Source organism: Desmodus rotundus, chromosome 9, assembly GCF_022682495.2.
Source record: "Desmodus rotundus isolate HL8 chromosome 9, HLdesRot8A.1, whole genome shotgun sequence".
Classification (NCBI taxonomy): Eukaryota; Metazoa; Chordata; class Mammalia; order Chiroptera; family Phyllostomidae; genus Desmodus; species Desmodus rotundus.
The window spans coordinates 33,395,220-33,408,964 of NC_071395.1; the positions used below are offsets into that span (position 1 = coordinate 33,395,220).

General features: G+C 46.3%; 1 protein-coding gene across 3 annotated transcripts in view; it reads right to left on the reverse strand.

Moving 5' to 3' along the window:
- GATA4 (GATA binding protein 4) overlaps nucleotides 1-13,745 on the reverse strand; it is a 77,877-nt gene that overhangs the window by 38,148 nt on the left and 25,984 nt on the right. For all 3 annotated transcript variants that reach the window (XM_053911976.1, XM_045202798.2, XM_024568713.3), the window contains exon 2: nucleotides 9,284-10,387. In XM_053911976.1, the coding sequence (XP_053767951.1) occupies nucleotides 9,284-9,899 (616 nt within the window). In that variant the 5' untranslated portion in view covers nucleotides 9,900-10,387. The remainder of the gene's footprint in view (nucleotides 1-9,283; nucleotides 10,388-13,745) is intronic.

Consider the following 13,745-nt stretch of genomic DNA (forward strand, 5'->3'; position numbering starts at 1 on the left):
CTGCAGACCTTGACAGAAGCACATACAATTTCAACACGATCTGATAAAACAACCAGAAAACTTTTATCAGAAGAAAATGTAACTTGCCATTTCCCAGCTCGATTGACTGAACTTTTTTTTTATCTGAAATGACAGATATCCTAAGATGGGAAAAACAGCAGATAAGAAACCAAACTGCGTTGTCTGGAATCAGATCCGATTGTCTGCCCCTGCTTCAAACTCCCACACCTGCTCGAATGGGTCAATGAGAGTCTCTTGGCATGGTCGCCGAGGGGTTTGGAAACATCACAGAAGTGGTGAACTTTGAGACTTCAGCGTTTATTCTGCGATTATAATTAACCTGCTCACCAGCTGCTATCGATCAATTCTGAATTGAGGTGATAAAGTTTGACTGGATTGCTAGAAGTAAAAATGAAGATTTACACTGGGAAGAAAAAAAAGATTTTAAAACATCATTTAAGGACTGGATTCAATTTTAAAAAGCAAAGTTGGATGTGCGATTGGTTTGATAACCCTCAAAAACTTCCCACCGAATTCTGGTGGTGACTCCTTGATTTCTCGCCCTCCAAAATGAAGGGTACCTGTGATTCTTCCACACGGAGTGACAGACAGACTCACATTCCACGCTTGCAGAGGCTTCTCAATGACTTTAAATGCATGGAACGGCTCTTACCTGCCTGGATTATATTCTTCCTTTGGGGGAAAAAGAAGGTATTTAAAGACATGAAGTCAATTGGGGGGATTCTACAGAATGCTGAAGGCCAGAAAAACAAATTCCCTTCATTCAGATAAGAGGCTTGAATATCCTGGTTCAATTCTGATTACAGAGCAGTAATAGATAAAACCATAGGCCCCCTGCCAGAAACGAGGAAGTTTCCACTGATGGCTTCTCTGTTCAGCTCTGGCCAGTGCCATGGGGGGCTCTTCTGGCTTGGGGTTTTATTCAGTTTCTTGATCCATGCCCCTACTCTCATCTTCATTAAAAACATAATTACTGGGCCATGGCCAGGTAGCTCAGATGGTTAGAGGATCGTCCTGGTACTGTAAGGTTGTAGGTTTGATCCCCAGTCACGGCACATTCAAGAATCAACCAATGAATGCATAAATAAGTGGAACGACAAATCAGTGTTTCTCTGTCTCTCTCTCTCTCTCTCTCTCAATCTCCCCTTTCCTCTCTCTTTAAAAATCAATAATAAAAAATATTTTTTAAAAAACATAATTACTGTGCTTTTCTCCTCTCCTTTCTCTGCTGCTTCCACAAATACATTTGAATCTTCAGAGAAAGGAGAAGACAGAGATGATTTTCATTTTCTTTTAGGAAAGGGGTTTAAGAGAGAACCATATGGTATTGCTCTTTTTTTGTGGGGGGAACAGCCAAATGTTCCCCCTACACCCTTCCCCAGTGAGAATCCTCTAACATGGAGGGTCTGAATTCTGGGAAATCTCTCTCTTTCATTCTTTGCACACCAGAATCAGGACGCCGAAAAGGAAGCTTGTGCAAAACAGGGATTCTTGACACTGCAAATTCTGCAGTGTCGGAGTGAGATGGAAGACGCTGCACCTGCGGAGATGCTGGGGGGAAGGAAGGAAAACACAGAAGAGAAACTAGACTGGGGAGGGGAACAGGTGGCAAGCCAAGTAACAGAAAACCCCAAAGTTTAACTGAGTCCTTCCACCACTATGCACCTGCTCTGTCTGCAGGGATAAATGCAAATGGAAAGTGTGGTAAGTGGGGGAAACCATGGTCCTGGAAGTTGGACTTAACCTGGTTCTAAGCCAGAGCTGCCGTGTCCTACCTGTAAGAACTGGGGCAGATTACTTAATCAACTTTCCTTCTGTCTTTTCTTTCTTTCCTTCCTTCCTTTCTTGCTAGAGAGAAACTTCGATTTGTTGTTCCACTTATTTATACATTCATTGCTTGATTCTTGTATGTGTCCTTACCGGGGATGGGACCGCAACCTTGGCTTCTTGCAATGACACTCTAACCAACTGAGCTACCTGGCCAGAGCACTTAATCTGAGCATCGCTTTCCTCTCCTGCAAAATCAAGACAATATCTCCCTCTCAAGAAGGACTTAAAAGTCCCTGACAACTTCCTCTTTGATCCTTAATAAAGGATCAAACCTCCTATATATAAATTGCACATATATAATGCAAGATTCAAGCATATATGTAATGCAGGATATAGGCTGCTATCTCTAAAAAGCTGTTAGTTTCCAAACCTTAATGCACCCAAACTTGTACATTTATTTTGTATAACTTAAAACAGATCAGAGGTTATTCCTAATATAACCCCACTTATACTATCTTCCCTACCTTCTTCAGAAGGAGACAAAGAAGTAGTTCCATATAGCCAATAAAATATTTAAATAATTCTTCATGGACTGTGTAACATGAGACCAAGGTCAATATAACAGACACACAGGCCAACCATGAGAGGGAAAGCTTTATCCCCTGCACTTTATTCAAAATGAGCAGGCTAGGCACCAGCAGACAAATACTTTTAGATGTCAAAAAGGCCCCTTCAAGTTCTCACAGCAGCAGCAGCGGCAACAGTAGCAGCATCCCCAGGTCTGCAAGAATTGCCCTCTTCCAGAACAAGGCAAGGACAAAACCAGTGATCCTGCCTCTTTCCTCTGCAGACAGAAACAGCAACATTTGCAACTGGTTTCAGCTCTAAACTGCATACAACTCCATTTCTTAAAAGAACAGGCTGAAAAGAACTGGCTAATATACTTACCTTGCCCTGGAGAGAAGGTAATTTGTTTTCTAACACAGTCCCATCACTGCCCTAGGTGAGTGGTTTTCAGGACGTAGCTCCAATGGAACCCAGGAGAGAACTGCTCACACCTGGGAACATGCCCCTGCGGGAGCGACGTGGGTGTGGGGGTGATGTGACAACTGCTGACTGAGACCTGCTGCCCAAAGACATTATGGAGAGCAGGGCGAGGGTTTTTGTCTCCTCAGTAAAGCAACCTGCTGTATAAGCAAAAGTCAGAAGCCAAATTCAATAAACATTTGTTTTAAAGTACTTTGGCCATGCATCCATAAACTAAATATAGAACCCTGTCTACAAAAAAAGAGAGAGACTTTCAGGAAGTTAATTCATGAACACTGTATGTACCTTTAAAAACTTAATTGGTTTAATTTTTTAATTGGTAATATAGTCACATGGTTCAAAATTCAAAAGGTTGTTCCCAGCAGTATTCACAAGGGGGGAAACAACGCAAATGTCCAGGATAGATGAACGGATACACAAAATGCGATATGTACGTGCAATGAACTATTATTCAGCATTAAAAAGGAAGTTCTCACACATGCTACAACACAACTGAACCTGAGGATATTATGCTCAGTGAAATAAGCCAGTCACAAAAAGGCAAATACTGTATGATTTCAATTGTATGAAGTTCCTAGAATCGTCACGTTCATAGAGACAGAAAGTGGGATGTGGTCGCCAGGGCTCAGGGAGAGGGAGGAATGAGGAGATGTGTAATGGGCACAGGGGTTCAGTTTCGCAAGAGGAAAAACCTGAAAATCTATTTCAGATTCACAACAATGTGAATATACTTAACACTCCTGAACTATACATTTTAAAACGCTTATGGGGTTAAAAAAATAAAGCTTAACTTTAACCTCCCTGTATTTTGGATGTATTTTCTTGTTATTTAAGGAATTAATAAAGAAGCACCAAACTTAAAATGGTTAAGATGTTTGAAATTTTCAAAAGGCTCCAAGGCGTAGATGCTGAAAATCCACTTCCACCTTTACCCGTCACTGACCCTGTTTACACGTTACAAACTCCCTGTGAATGCTGTCTCCAGAGATGAAGTATTTTCAAAGGCGTGCAATCTTTTCTTCTTCTTTTATTTTTGACACAAATTCATGCCACATGTAATCCTGCACTTACAATGTCTCGAAGAGGAACCCAAACCGCTGCATAGTAAGCTTCTAATTTTTTATGCTTTCATGATATCCTATTGTTTGCATGCTCCACACGCATACAAACAGCTCCTCATATCGCACATTTAGGCTATTTCCAACTCTGGTCTTACCAAGAGTGCTGCCACTAACACGTGCTGGCTTATTTATAGAATAAACTCCCAGAAGCTGAATTTCTGGGTCAGCAGTATCTACTTTGTAACTGTCGATTTCACCATGGGCTCTCCATACAGGCTGTACCGATTACACCCCCCCCCCCACAGGTATGGAGTTCCTGTTTCCCCACACCTCAGAGTAGGTTTGTTTTCTTAGCTAATTTAAGTTTTAAAAAAATGGGGAGGAACTCAGAAGAAAGTGTTATCTAAAACTGTCTCCTGCTCATGCATCATTCCACCTGAGTGCTTAGAAAGTGACCAGCAAAGGTGGCCTGACCTTTTGATGGGACACAATTGGGCAGGTGACCAGTCTCACTAGAAGCAGTGACACACCCCTGGCCACCCCCACACGCCTTTTCCATGTAATTGGTTCTCAGCTGAGCACCACAGACCTGCCCAACTCTCTGGCTGACCTGCTCAGGGTGGCAACCGGAAAGTTAAACAACTTTGGTTTTCTCAAAGACTGACAAATCATTCTCTAGCCAAACACGCTACTTAAGACTTGATTTAAAAAAAAAAAAAGTAGACCTCACAAAGTTCCCTTTATAAATGAACCAGCTCTGAAGGCAGCTGGCCTCATTGATAAGTAGTCCCCAAAAGATCCAGAAAACACTTCAGAATTTTCCTCCAACCTACACCCTAAACAAACTTCGAATACTGTGAAAGAGGCAAAGCTTTTCCATCTGGGTAACACTGAGTGTACACAAGTATTTTAACCAATCCTTAAGATGATTCGAAAATTTTCAGATCCTTTGAAAATTATATAACTGCTTATTTCTCTATTACACAAAAGGACTGTTATTTTATAATAAAATATATTTTCATAGTTTTTCCAGTAACATCTACCACAATGCCATTTCCTTCAAGGAATATTTACAGATAATTTCTTTTTTATTTAACTTAATCTTTATTGTACTTTTTTTACATTACCTTTTAGTCTCCTTATACTCTCCTCTTCCCATACATATAGTTTCCATTGTCTCCTTTTCAGTCTTACATATTAACAGGCATTAATTGATACAAAAATCAACTTTATGGTGGTGTAAAGTACATGCAGTAAAACACTCCTGTTTTAACAGTACATTTCTATCAGTTTTGACAAATTGCTCTACCTGCATCACCCCTGGGACTGGATTCTTGAAAAAGCGACAGGTACATTATCCCACTGTATCTATTTCACATGAACACTAGCACAGACCTGAGCCCTTGAAACGTAAGAATTCTCTGCACAGCTCCACTGGCAGATGGCAACACAGTCTCTCCTCAAGCGCTTGCAGTGCTCGGGGTTTATTATTAAGACAAGCCATGTTCCATATTCCATTTCAACAACTACAATCAAGTGTGCGAAAGTGTTCTTCTCAAACCTAACACCTGGTCACCTGGAGCAACACGAAGTTAGAAGGCCACACAGACTTTTGCCTTCTAGATACCTGTACACAGTCACTCTTACCCTCTCTTATCCACCTCATGACTTCCCCAATCTAAACAGTTCCCGTGGTTCCCCCAAGTTTCCAGAGCCCTCTCCCACCCTGCCCTCTCCTCCCTGTGGCTCTCCAGTGGGCCCTCTAAGCAGCCATTGTGTGCGGCTTGACCTGGGCAGGGGACTGAGGCCACTGCCTCCTGGATCTCTACTCAAATATTTGCTAAGTGCCCAACCTGTGCCAGGCACGTAAATATGAGTAAGACTCTGTACCTGCCCTCAGTAAGGTCACATAATTCCATTAATGCAGCCTAATTAATGATTTCAACTGTTGTTTTAGGGTCAGGGTGCATGCTGAACTTGGAATGAATTAAAGTTCATATACACTGCAGCCAAGGTAGAATAATTCCTTCCAACCTCAGTGCAGGGCTTTACAGAGGTCCCTGTTAGCTTTTATTACTTTGATTTTTGCCTTATTCAAAAGAACCAACATAGCCCTGGCTGGCGTGGCCCAGTGGATTGAGCGCCACCCTGCACACCAAAGAGCTGCTGGTTTGATTCCCAGTCAGGGCACGTGTCTGGGCTGTGGGCCGGGTCCCCACTTGTGGGCACCTAAGAAGCAGCCACACAGTGATGTTCTTCTCCCTCTCTTTCTCCTTCCCTTCCCCTCTCTAAAAATAAATAAATAAAATTTTTTAAAAAACAACATAAGAACTCTGGCAAGATATTAACTATTGTTAATACTAAGGTGATTAATACTTCATAGAAAAATGGTGTTCTCCTATTTCTTCTCATTGAAATTCCAAACACTTTTTGAGTGAAGGGTAAGCTAGTCTGTGTGGTTTTACCTATGGTGATAAACATTTTACGCAAAAGTCAAGCTGTGTTGTATCATTTCATGGTACCACCCAGTGTGGCGGTAAACAAGAGAATAACTGATCTTTTTCTTTTTTCTTTTTAAATTGCAGGTGCTTTTCCTGGCAAACTGCTACTCATCCTTCAAGGCCAAATGCAGATGGCACCACTTAGGTGAAGACTTCGAGATTCCTAAACCAAGGGAAGAACAACCTGTCTTCTCCCCTTTGCTCTGAACTCATTACTGTAGCTCGCTGCTGGGTCACGTACCCATATTCATATCTGTGTAGGGTGACCAACCACCCCCTTTATTAGAGACTGTCCTAGGTTTAGCACTAAAATGCCCAAGTCCTGGAAAACCTCATCAGCCCTGAGCAAATCAGAAAAATTGGTCACTCCACATGATAGTATGTGACTGTTTAATAAAATAGCCATGATTTATGAGGAGGCAAAGCCCAAACACTTCATCACCTTATTTTCCTAAGTTAAGACAACACAAAAAGTAGTTACCATTATCCTTTTCTGAAGAAAAAGAGAAGAGACAGAGAGAGGTAAATAACTTGCCCAACCAAGACCACGGGGGCACTTACATTGAATCTAGCTTTGCCTGAGTATACCACTGCACTGAATTCCCATTTTAGGACCCGAGGGCAACTCTGCACAGCAAGCTCTCAATAATCATCATGGAATCAGTAATTCTTGGTCATCATCCTTCTATCGCAAACTGTCAACTAATATGCCAGGGTTACTCCTCGAGAAAGCTACCAGGCATTTTCAGGAGGGCCCATGTGATAGGACGAACATATAAAAGCCCATTTACCTGCACTGCTTCTAACTTAACTTGCTTTTATGTGCCACCTGAAGACATGAATGCCAACAAATTCAACCTCACAAAGATTACATGGAAACTTTCAAGACTGGCCCACTTAAAACATTTGGCTATGTGCAGAAGAGAGAAAATCCAGCTGTTAGGCGGAACCTAAGGGCTGTGTTCAGGTGGGACTTCCTGAGCTGGTGGGACACAGCGGAGTGCTAGGAGGGCAGGCCACAGTTCTTGGCTAGAAAGTTCTCCTTGGAGGTCTGCTTGCCATCTGTTGACCCTGGAATTTGGGAATATTATCTATTCAATGCCTCCTGCGTGGTATGTGCTGTATTTCAGAATCCAAATACTCACACATTTTTTTTTTTTTTTTAACATGGTTGTGGTTGTAAGCTCTGATGACCAGGAAGTATCCTCCATCTTTGGCTTTTGACCTTCCCTTTCTTTCCCTTAACCAAACACCAAATTCTCGCCCCAAGATTATAGGGGTTAGAAAGCAAACTTCCCACCCCCAGTTCCAACTTAAAAGAAGTGGGACTATGGGGACCGCTTTTAAAACAGAAGTTCTAGACAGAACGGGTGAGTTCTAAGAATGCAAGCCCAAAGCGCCCCACCCCACCCACACACAAACTCGGAGCTGCCATTGTATGGAAATGTCCAAAGGCTATCTCTCTCAGGTCCTCCCCAAAGGCTCCGGAGGTTCCCCTCCTCCCCTGGGGTGTGCCGTCTGGCTCCCCCGCGAGGGGAAGGGGGAAACTAGGAGCCACAGGCTCAGACCCGGCGCCACTTCCACGGTTAATCAGTTTACCTGGGATGTGTATTTGGCTGAACCCGCCTAGGGACCTTCCCTGGCCACCCAGGGTCAGAGAATAATCTAAAAGCTCTTCAAAGTCTGGACGGTCTCTGAGCCAGCCCAAGACTGCAAACCTGGGAGGGACAGGCTTTACCCTTCAAAGTGAGAACAAATGCAAAAGGATTTAGCACTTAGTAGGTAGTCAATAAATGTTAACTTTGTTTCTCCACTCTAGGCTTCTCCTCCCCTACAAAAGCCATCGCTGTCCACACCCGATCCCGTCCTTCCTGAAATTCCACCGGACCAGAGGTCGTTTGCATTTTTAACTGGAGGCCGTCAGTCTCCTTACCCTGCCCACCCAAAGCGCCCAGGCGCTCTTTCAGACATCATTTTGTTCATCTGTAAATCGGGGCAGGGGGCACACGCCTGGCATCTTTCCCAGGTGTGACATTCAAATGAAATATTAAATTGTGTCCATTATTATTTCTAACCTCAGTCCTTGGTACAAGAGGAGGCTCAACACTTGAATGAGGCGGCCAAGGCTCTGCTAAGTCGGGCATTGTAAAGAGAGCGTCATAAAGAAGCCCCTCCGAGCTTCCCGTGCTCCAGGACACTGACTCCGCCGGCGTTAAATGCACCCCTGGGCACATCTGCCCCGGCAGACCAGCACGACGCGACGGCGGGTTCTGGCCCCCAGTTCAAGCCCTCTTCACCGCCCGTCCCCCCTTTGTTCCCGGTGTGAAATCCCCGACAGGAAAATCATCTGCCACCCCGAAGGATCCTCCAACTGGGCTGCCAAATGGCCCAGAAGATCTTGGTTGCCAGGCCAACGTAATCAGTTCCCTGAGAAGGACTTGAGGGAGGGCCGAGAGGAAATGGGGGCAGAAACCCAGCGATCGCCAACGCGGGCACCGACGGCTCCCGTGCGGCTCCTCTCAGCGAGCCCGCCGGCCTCCCGCCCACCGCAGGGCCAGCAAGACCCGACGTCTGGGCTGCTGAGGACGCATTCAGACCTGCCACCTGCAGTCCTCTCGCTTTCAGAAAACAATTTAGACGGCAGGCCCGCCCTCACTTAACAGAATCTGGGCTCCTCGGGGCTGTGACCGTCACCGCCACCATCTCCCCACGCTTCCAGCTTCTACCTTCCAGTTTGCTTTCCTTGTAAACTCACCGTACGGACCCCCGCCCCTCCCACCCACCTCCCCACACCTTGTGAGAATTAAATGCCCCCCAGACAGAGCTCTGGACAGCCTCTGTTCAGGTCCTCATCTGGCCCCAGTACTCGCCCACAATACTCACCGAGATTGGGGTGTCGAGTGGCAGGGTTGGCGCGGCCAGGCAGGCTGTGCAGGACCGGACTGTCGAAGGGCCCGGCAGAGGCGGCGGCGGCCGCGGCCCAGGACGCACCCACGTCGGCCATGTAGGCCGGGTAGGGGCTGGAGTAGGAGCCCGCAAAGCCGGCACGCCCATACTGCTCACGGCCGGCCAGGCCCGCACCCGCCGCCCCGCTGCCACTGCCGTAGGCCGCGGCTTCCCGGGCCGCAGCGGCGGCGGCAGCAGCTGCCAGGGACCCGGTGGTGCCCGGGAAGGAGAAGCGTGGCGACACGGGCGGCGGGGTGTAGGCGGCTCCCTCGGCTCCCGCCTGGCTCCAGCCCGGGCTGCTCTGCTGGGTCCCGGGCCCGGCACCCGACGGCGCAGCACCCGAGCTGCCGCTCGAGGTGGCCGCAGACGCAGCGCCTCCGCCTCCGCCTTGGAGGTAGGACAGGCCCAGCACGGAGGAAGGCACCCGTGGCGTGGGCACGTAGACGGGCGAGGATGCAGCGCCCGCGCTGTGCATGAAGGCGCCCGGGCCGCCCGTCTCGTAGGTGCCCGGAGGGGGGCCGTGGTTGGCGGCCATGGCCAGGCTCTGGTACATCGCCGCTGCGAGCTCTCAGCCTCTGAGTCCTCTCTCTCGCCGGTCAAGGAGCAGTGCGCAGAGAGAAGAATAATCGCAAAAACAAATAATAACGTACAGGTGAGGGACTGTCACAAAAACGAAGATCAAAAATCAAAAAAATTGAAAAATTCTTCAAAGATATATACGTATCAAATCCACCATTGAGCAAAAGACTTTTGTGTTACTCGGGGAAATCCCAAATTAAATTGTTGGTTGTTCCTGGAGATGGTGGAAGAGGGGCGGATCCACTCCAAAGCCTGGAGTTCCGGAGCGCCTAGGGGTGACTGAAGATGCGGGGTAGGGCGTGGGCGCAGGTGTGGGAAACAGGCCTTCAGGTCACGCCCCGAGCCTTCGAGCCTTCACTGCTCAGTTTTCAGGGCCCGTGGCCTCAGGCGCAGGGCGCGGTGGGCTGGCTCCAAAGCCCGAGGGCCGGGCTGGCTCCTTTCCCCCTTGCTGCAGCTGCCGTCCTGAAGGAATGACAAAAGGGATATAAATTCTTCTGAGCTTTCAGAACCCACTTTCCCTACGCTTGGTTGCTTCTCCCGCACGACAAACGACAAACGCAATCTCAATGCTCGGGCCCAGCTAGGGAAGCCGAACCATTCGGAGCGCAGCTGCGGTCTTTTGTTTTTCCGGAGGCCACGGGGTATGGCTCACCCCTGGGGGCGCACTCCCTTGGATGTGCTGGGGCTTCTCGATTATTGGATATGGAATTACTGGTTGTGATCTAGGCCGACTTTTTTATGTTGCTCGCCAGGAAGGACTTTTATTGTATACTATTTTTTAAAAAACATATTATTGTCTCACTATTTCATATGTCCAAGGGTTTCGGTTTCCATGGAGTGCCCAGGACTCAAGAAATCTCTTACCTTCTCTGTTTCCCCACTCATTCCTAAGTATACCTGGCCATGACAGAACTTTACATTGCCCATGGAAGACAATTACAAACTTTATAAAAACTGGCAACCTAATAAATTTTTGTTTGCAATCCTTCCTTTTTAAACTAGAGGTAGAATCTAAATTCTACCAACATAAACAAGCCATGTCTGCTCCATCTCAGTGAAAAGGATTATGGAATACCTTATCCACACACGATAACACGTGGACATCATATCAAACAAGATACATGTTGCTTGCAAATAGTTGTTTTCAGAGATTTTAGAGATTGGATGTTAAGACCAGGAAAGTGAGAGGAATGTACAAGGCCACTTTACAGAACTACTCACGGGACCATTCCAATTCATTGAATAGGTTTTTCACATTGAATCATTGGTCCACCCAGGTCTGGAATCAGACCAATGAGACCAGCAAAGAACAGTTTGTAGGACTTGATTATATTTTTGTATGGTGTGTTTTGTTTTTACCAGCCACTTCTTTTCTGATAAAATAAGAGCTCTATATTCTGGGGTACCTGCTCTGTTCCAGGCCCTTTTCTCCACAACTCCGCTAAGTGAAAGTGTCTCTCCTCATTTTACAAAAGAGGGAACTGAAGCATTGGAAAGTTTTGAAACTTGTCGAAGATCAAAGTACAATTAAAGGGGCGGGGGAATGGAATCTGTAAGGCCTAAGGGGGTTGAGGCTGTCCACTACACTCCACTTTTCTCCTTAAGAAGAGGCAGCTACTTCTAACAGTGGTTTCTTTTTCATTGCAATAGTAGCCTTACAAAGACATCAGCTGAACTGTCTACTAAATCCAGGCTCTGCCATTTACTAAATGAATGACTAAACATGTTACTTAACCTCTATGTGCCTCAGTTTCTTCATTTGCAAAAGTGCAAATATTAAAGATATCTGTCTCATGGACTCATAGTTAGAATTATAAATCAATATATGTAAAGCCACTTATAACAAGGTTTGTGTAACACTGTTAGAACAGGCACAGGGAGTTCTATGTAATTGTTGGCTGGCATTTACAGATTTCAAATGTACCATAAGGAAGTGCCTCATCTGTAAGATGTACTATAATAAATGGTTATCTTTGTTATTGTCAAAAAATTCTGGAAATGGAATCTTTTAAATACTTTTAACCATTTTTGCAACATTGCTAATAATAATAATACTGAAAGAGCACTATGTTTTATAGTCACATTCTGACTCCTAAATGTTTATTGTTTGCTTTCGAAACTATACAATAAATTATTGGTTTGGGGGACATTTGCTTTCAGTAACAAGTTTGGTTAGAGGGTGGGTACAAAAACTATGACCTGAGATCATCAAGTTTCCTCTTTGAAGATGAAGGCAAAATACTAATACCTTATAGGAATTTCTCGGTTTCCGTAAGTAAATACATAGGTTCACCTTAGTGAAATAGTCACAATTTAATTTTAAAATCAAATACTTGACCTATTTAATTGTATTTTCTGTAATATTCAGCTTGTGGGGCTCTAAAACATAATGTGAGTTTTCCCTCACATACATTTAGGAAAGGAAGATTTATAATTTTGTAATCCAACTTCCAACATACATACAAATGCTAATTTACAAGCTTTAAAATGTAAGCGCTAAAAATGCCATAATCTAACATTTGCCTGACAGTCTCTGCCTTTTTAAGGACTGGTGCATTATCTCCGAGTTGGACTACTAGACAACAGGAGGTGGAGAAAATACCCTTCAATAGCTTTCCGGGAGAAAAAAAAAACAAAACAAGAAATTAACTACGTTCTTAAAACGACTCTTGTTTGTTCCTGTAATTGAGCCCGGGCTGGGCGTTCGGAGAGGGAATGCAGCAAGCTCCTGAGAGTGGCAGAGGTCTGCACTCCCCGTGGGGGCCCGGGCCTGCGCCCCAGTTTTCCCTCTATTCCTGGTCACTCATCCCAGTTCACCCCAAATCCACAGGTCAGGCAGGAAATGCTTTCTATCTGCGTGATTTAGCCCACAGCCTTTTTCCTATCTATTTCTGAGAGCTGGAGAATCCAGAACGCCAAAATGTTCGCGTCCATTTACAGGTCCTCCCTGCTGCCTCGGCTCAGGTCGCGCCTCCGCTCCGGGCCTGCTGCGCTGAAGACTGTCCCACATCAGCGCACTCAGAAGTGTGCGGAGCATTACTCCGCCACCCACATTAAAACCATTCTGTGTTTAACAGCCTGAAACCTGCTCCCGGCTGTCCATTCCGTTTCTGAGAAACACAGGAAAGACTTCCGCGATGCGCTTCCCCAACCTTCCCAGCCGCACGGGCCTTGCTGCCCTATTCTCCCCAGGCCTTGGGTCCCTCACGACCCTCTTCGCCCAACCCAAAGTCCCCTCATTCCATCAGGGTGCTGGCAGTTCATCCCTCGGGCATCCTCCTCTTCCCTGGGTGACCCCACCGCCACCACAGCCCAAAGCCAAACGACATAATATCGTGGATCCGGGCAGCAAACCGCGGCCAGCAAAGGGACGTCACGCTTTCTGCCCGGTTCCGGCCCTCAACTAGTGTCACCCAGAAGCGTTGTGGGTGGGTAGGGTTGCTTCGTGGGGGGCGTTTAGCTCGCTGCACCCCAGTTAGGAAGGCGAGGAGGCTGGTCAGAAAGGCATAGAAAGTCCAGGCGCTCGGCAGCTGTGTTCAACTTCAGAGCGCCTCCCCGGGGCCACCGTCTCCCACAGCCACTCTGCGTCCCCGGAGTCGCCAATGGGCGACACTCCTCCGTCTTTCCCCCTCCGTGTTCGAGCTGCCCTGTGGCCTGTCCCGGATCAGTTGGTCAGGGTGATTTCGCCTGGCCATCGTTACCTAGGCCCTGGCCTGCGAGGTGCAAACAAGGGCTGGAAAATCTGCACACAGGGGCGTGATTTTAAAAGTTCAAGTTCTCACCAAAAGAATCCAAAAGAAACTTCGAAGATCCTTCTCCG